A 6116-nucleotide genomic window follows, 5' to 3' on the forward strand; every position below is an offset into this window, starting at 1 on the left:
TTTACCGAAAAAATTATCTGCATGCATTAGGCCAATTAAAATATGTTAACAACACATTCTGAGCATAGTTTCGCTTTGCAAAACCTACTTTTTATTGAATTTTATTGTTAGCAATGACTAGTCATGCTAGACGCATTACAGTTACGAATTTCTACTATTTTAGATCTATGAACTTTGGGCGATTGTTATTGAACAATAGTACTACTAAAAGTTATTATTCATATTTTATTAGTAATAATAATGCCGTAAACTAATAATATTGATAAATCTTTGATAGGGTAGATCTTTAATAATATCAAAATATTGATAAATTAATTGATAGGGTAAATCATCCGACTTTGACATGCTCTGGGAAACCCATCTCATAACCACTAGACCTGCATGTGCAGCAAACTCTATTTCTAACATGTTCTCTACTACCTGCTCCATATCTAGTGACATACCGCTCATCTCTATTGTCTCCATACCTCTAACATGTTCACTACTGCCTGCTCCATATCTAGTGACATACTGCTCTTCGCTATTGTCTCCATATCTCTAATATGTTTTTTACTACCTGCTCCATATCTAGTGACATACTGCTCATCGCTATTGTCTCCTTATCGCTAATATGTTCTTTACTACCTGCTCCATATCTAGTGACATACTGCTCATCGCTATTGTCTCCATACCTCTAACATGTTCTCTACCGCCTGCTCCATATCTAGTGACATACTGCTCATCGCTATTGTCTCCATATCGCTAATATGTTCTTTACTACCTGCTCCATATCTAGTGACATACTGCTCATCTCTATTGTCTCCATACCTCTAACATGTTCACTACTGCCTGCTCCATATCTACTGACATACTGCTAATCGCTATTGTCTCTATACTACCTTCTACTGTCTCTGTCCTTACTGTTACATGTTAGCTGTGCGGTCACATTTTCTTTTAGTAGTGCTTTAATTGCATAATTGTTTAATGGCTCTCATAGCTATGGGCTTACTAACTAAGCCAGTTCTTTTATGTGCTTCTTATCTGTTAGCTGTGTTTTCTGTAATACAATACTTCTGGAGACAATACAATACAACAACTGGTGTCAGGAACGAACATTGTGGACTCACAGCCAGCAGTTTTCTATTGTCTTGCTATGGATCCTAAAATAAAAGCTTTGATCGATGCTATGCAGAAACAGCAACAACAGTTCCAGCAGCAAAACGCTGATCTACAGAAACAGTTTATCTCTTTGTTTGAAGCTACCAAAAGTAATAGTACTGCATCAGTACCAGTAGCTGTCGCCATACCCAAGTTTGAAGTATGCGACAGGGGTGAAGAAAAATGAAACCAGTACCATTAATGTTTTAATCAGCACTTTAATGTGTATCGGGTGGTAGATGACAGTCAGAAACGAGCATGCTTACTATCTTGGGTAGGGGCTGATACATACGACTTTTTGTCAAATTTATTTGGCGCAGAGGATATTACAAGCAAGTCATTTACTGAGTTGTCGGAGAAACTTAATGAACACTTTGCGGATACCATACATGTTCAGGCAGCAATATTTGAATTTTCTCAATGTAAGATGAAGACTGGTCAGTCCTATGTTGATTGGGCTGCAGAAATTTGTGGACTTGCACGGCACTGTGCATTCATGTGCAAAAGCACAGGCTGTGGGACTAGTTATGTGGATGAACAAATTCGTGACATAATCATTAAAGAGACGCCACATGCTGATGTACATCACCAGTGTCTGCTTGATGCTGATCCTTCTCTTAATGATATTCTTAAGAAGGCTTAAAATTCTTAAAATAATATTAGAATTAATATTCTTAAAATTCTCAAGGGAGAGACAACTTCTTCAGCTATTGAAGACACAGTAAACAAAATGTCAGGTCAGTACAAGCAAAGATTACGCCGAGGTCAACGAACCGATGGAAAGCAACAAGCTAATGCACAGAACACAGGTATGTTGAATTCTTGCCCTAGCTGTTACATTAAACATGACAGAAAAAATTGTCCCTGCAGAGCATTTGTCTGCAGGAAATGTGAGGTCAAGATCACATTGAGGCTGTTTGTATGGCTAAGACAGCAGCACAAAGTCAAGCAGAACAGTCTGCTAAGACGGTTTAAAACTCTGTGTTAAGTGTGCTCACTGATGCAAATGAACCTTATCATTCAGTACATGCGATTTCAGATAATCTTTTCCAACGAGTCAATAGAAAGGTTTGGATCAAAACTGTTATCAATGGTCATGATGCAATGTTTCAATGGGACACAGAGGCTACTTGCTCTATAGTTGATTTGCAAGGCTACCAAAGTCTTGGATTACCCCCACTCCTAACCGTCAGTACCCATCTTAAAGCGTATGGGGAGAGTGAGTTACAGATTAAAGGACAATTTTCAGTTAGTGTGAAGGTAGGGGATGTGGAAAAACAAAATCTCAAACTTCTTGTTGTAAACACAACACAAGGTTCAAACCTTTTTGGTCTAGATTAGAGTGACAAGTTCGGTCTCTCGCAGCAGGGACTAGCTAAATTGACACAGGGTAGTTGTGATGTTACCTGTACCATCACAGGAAGTAACCCTATTGGATTAAGTGACAAAATCACTTCACTCTCTTCTAAGTACTCTGTCTTTAAGGCAGGTCTTAGTCGATGTAAAAAGCTAAAAGTACCAGTACACTTGAAACCAGGAAGCACACCAAGCTTTTCTAAACCTCGTGTAGTGCCATTCTCTGGACGCCAAGCTGTAAAAGAAGAGCTAGACCGATTAGTTGAAGCTGGTGTTCTGGAAAACGTGGACTTTAGTGATTATGCTGCTCCAATAGTAGCAGTTTCTAAACCGAATGGAAGAGTGCGTATATGTGGTGATTTCAAGATGTTGAACCAACAAATATCAATTGACCAACACCCATCACCAAGAACTTCCTGAACCATTACCTCAACTTCTCTAGCAACTCTTGAAGAGTTGCTAGAGAAGTTGAGAGGCGGGGTACATTTTTCCAAGATAGACCTGGCAGATGCCTACTTACAACTAGAGTTAGATGATAATGCAAAGAAGTTGTGTGTCATCAACACTCAATGTGGTTTGTTTCGCTACAACAGGATGTGTTTTGGATTGGCATCAAGCCCTGCACAGTTTCAGCAATGCATGGACTCAATGATTGCTGACTTACCTGGAGTTGCAGCATAATTGGATGATCTGATTGTCACTGGTAGCAGTGAAAGTGAGCACTGGTCTAATCTCCACAAACCCTTAGCTAGACTACAGGAGTACGGGCTCCGCATACAGAGAGAGAAATGCGAGCTCTTTAAGAACGCTGTTGAATACCTAGATCACATAATTGACAAGAACAGCAAGACTTCATTGACCTCTGCAATAGCGGCTATTGAACAGCTTTCACGACCACAGAACTTACAACAGCTACAGGCGTTTTTGAGCAAGATAAACTACTATGGCTCATACATTGCTGACCTGTCTAGCAAAGCAGCCCCCCTCTACAAGTTTCTTCGTGAAAATGTCGAGTTTGACTGGACTGACGAGTGTGACAAGGCCTTCCATGTTCTTAAAGAAAGTGTCGTCAAGGCTACCAAACTTACCCATTTTGACCAGAGTAAACCGCTGGTTCTAGCAACAGACGCATCCAACTATGGATTTGGGGCAGTACTCCTACAGAAGGAAAATGGAGCTGAAAGACCACTGGTACACGCATCAAAGACATTAAGCGTGCACCAAAAGAACTACTCACAGATAGAGAAAGAAGCGCTTTCTATCATCTATGGAGTGACTAAGTTTAGACAGTATCTATAAGGGAGACGTTTTACGCTCATTACTGATCATAAACCTCTGGTTGCCATGTTTTCACCAGAAAGGAATATCCCCGTTTTAACAGCTCAGAGACTACAGAGATGGGCCCTCACACTGACGGCTTATCACTATGACATCAGGCGCAAACCTACAGCACAGCACGGCAATGCAGATGGCTTGTCCAGGTTACCTATAGGGGCTGATCCGAAGTTTGACCATGATGAAGAGAAGGTCTCACACACTATACAAGAGGAGCTCAATCATGGTCCCCTTGATGATGAGGCTGTGAAACAAGAAACCATGAAAGACACCTCACTCCAGATAGTAAAAGAGTGGATACTGAATGACCTTTGGCCCAAGAAGCTTACAGCAAGCAATGAACGTTTGCAACCATATTGGAATATGAGGGAGTATCTTTTTGTTCATGGAGAGGCTGTGCTTTTGCAAGGTGATGACACTATCAGAGTTGTCATTCCACAGGCTCTGAGGAGTAAATACTCTGAGAAATACTCTGACCTTGCTAAAACCAATTCAGAACAAGAAAACTCCTTCACCAGGTCAAGCATCTTCTACATCGTCATGGTATAAAGTAGACTCTTCGGTTTATGCAAGGAACTATAGTTCTGAACAAAAGTGGCTACCTGGAGCGATGATTAACAAGCTGGATAACATACTGTATGCTGTACAAACAGATCATGGTGTATGGAAACGAAATGTCAATCAGCCACAGGCTAGACTTCAAGTTAATGATACATCGATCGATGACAATAATATCACAGCTTCAAATGATCTTAACATCTAACCTGTCCAATCTGTACCTGATGAGAGGCCAGTACAAAGTCCCAGATATCCTACTCGTAATAGAAGACGACCTGATTACTTTGACAGTTCTAAGTTCTCATTTCTACTAAAGGTTTGCTCATCACTGCTATCTCTATAATACTCTGCACTGTATTTAAAACTACCCCTAGAAGAATATCTGATTCTTGAATTGTACTCTCCATCACTACATCAAGGGTACAGCGTGCGGATTACCTTCTTTTAACACCTTCATAAAGCAGAAGATATGCTATATTGCTAACTGCATAATGTAGTTCTGTCAGTAAATAAGGCATACTTGTTTGGTGTGTGTTTTAAAATTACATATCAGTATTTTGTATATATGAAAATGTATATTGTTTAGGTTGTATTGGCAATATTGGTAATTGCACAACTAATATCAATAAATAATGTATATATAATAATAACATTATAGAGACAACAGCTAGTAGTATTGATATCTCATTTTATTATAAGAGAGCTTGTTATAGTCAGAAAGATCAATATGTCTACTGTAATGTAACACAATAGACATTAGTATGATGTAATACTAATGAAAAAATGCGCTCATAATTACTTCCAGATGATGGTCTTTTCTTTTTTCATGATACAAACTGGATAGTATAGCCCATAAAAAGGGTTTATTGTCAGCATTTTGCACATTGATAAGCGCCTTTTACCAGCTAGTATTCTGGGTGTCTTGACATACGAGGCACCCTTGAAAGGTAATGATAAAATTTTATATAGATTTTAGTAATTTTTGATATAGTCCAGTCAGACCCATTATTAGTATGCGCTTCTACTCTGCATTTAATCAAGTTCAGTACTCGATTTATGAGCATATCAATATTTGCAGATTTGGGTAAGATTATTTCAAGTCTTATATTTGGAGTACCCCAAAGGCTCACTTTATGGACGTTTTCTTAAATAATTTTGATTTCCATACTCATTCTAAACTTTTTGCCAGTACCTTTTCCATCTCTTCTAGTCTTGACTAGTTGTTGGTGTGATGATTGTATTAATACATCAACGTCACTCGTAATGAGAGATCTCACGTCTAGCGTTAACTTTTTACCAATATCGAATAATCTTTCATTAATAACTACTTGCTGCGGGCCTTCATTAAACTATCGGTTACTCGCTGAATAGCATTTATCTACTCTTGCTTTTTCATTCTACGATGTTTGATATCAAGATTACTAGCTAATAACTTTAACTCACGGATTGCTTTCCTTTCTAATCTTAGAGGTAGAGGCACGGAATACATATTAAGACTATTTTGTAGTTCAGCTTTTGGTAATCTAATATATCCATAAATGCCTAAATTTTTAACCCTTTTAAATAAATCTTTTTTAATAGCCTCAAATTGGATGCTGTCATTTATAATAATAAAATATATTTAATAACCTTGACACCATTTTTAGATGTCATATATATTTGCTTTATAAACGATTACTCTAAAGAGTTGGAGTGACGAAGGTAAATAGTTTACTAGTGAGTAACAAAGA

At 38.3% G+C, this 6116-nt stretch overlaps 1 protein-coding gene across 1 annotated transcript; it reads left to right on the forward strand.

Moving 5' to 3' along the window:
* The first annotated feature begins 1867 nt into the window (after positions 1-1867).
* LOC137394126 (uncharacterized) lies at positions 1868-3792 on the forward strand. The gene is made up of 5 exons (XM_068080845.1): positions 1868-1946; positions 2177-2356; positions 2558-2848; positions 2936-3067; positions 3554-3792. The coding sequence occupies exons 1-5, from the start codon at positions 1868-1870 to the stop codon at positions 3790-3792; spliced, it is 921 nt and encodes a 306-aa protein (XP_067936946.1).
* Positions 3793-6116: the final 2324 nt, after the last annotated feature.

Source organism: Watersipora subatra, chromosome 4 (assembly GCF_963576615.1).
Source record: "Watersipora subatra chromosome 4, tzWatSuba1.1, whole genome shotgun sequence".
NCBI lineage: Eukaryota > Metazoa > Bryozoa > Gymnolaemata > Cheilostomatida > Watersiporidae > Watersipora > Watersipora subatra.

Bases quoted from the DNA above. Each gene is read 5' to 3' on its own strand.
- LOC137394126 (XM_068080845.1), top strand. From the start codon at position 1,868: ATGTCAGGTCAGTACAAGCAAAGATTACGCCGAGGTCAACGAACCGAT. The intron at 2,849-2,935 runs GTGATTTCAAGA...CAACTTCTCTAG, and splicing joins TGGAAGAGTGCGTATATGTG to CAACTCTTGAAGAGTTGCTA. The intron at 3,068-3,553 runs GTTTGTTTCGCT...ATGTTCTTAAAG, and splicing joins TGTCATCAACACTCAATGTG to AAAGTGTCGTCAAGGCTACC.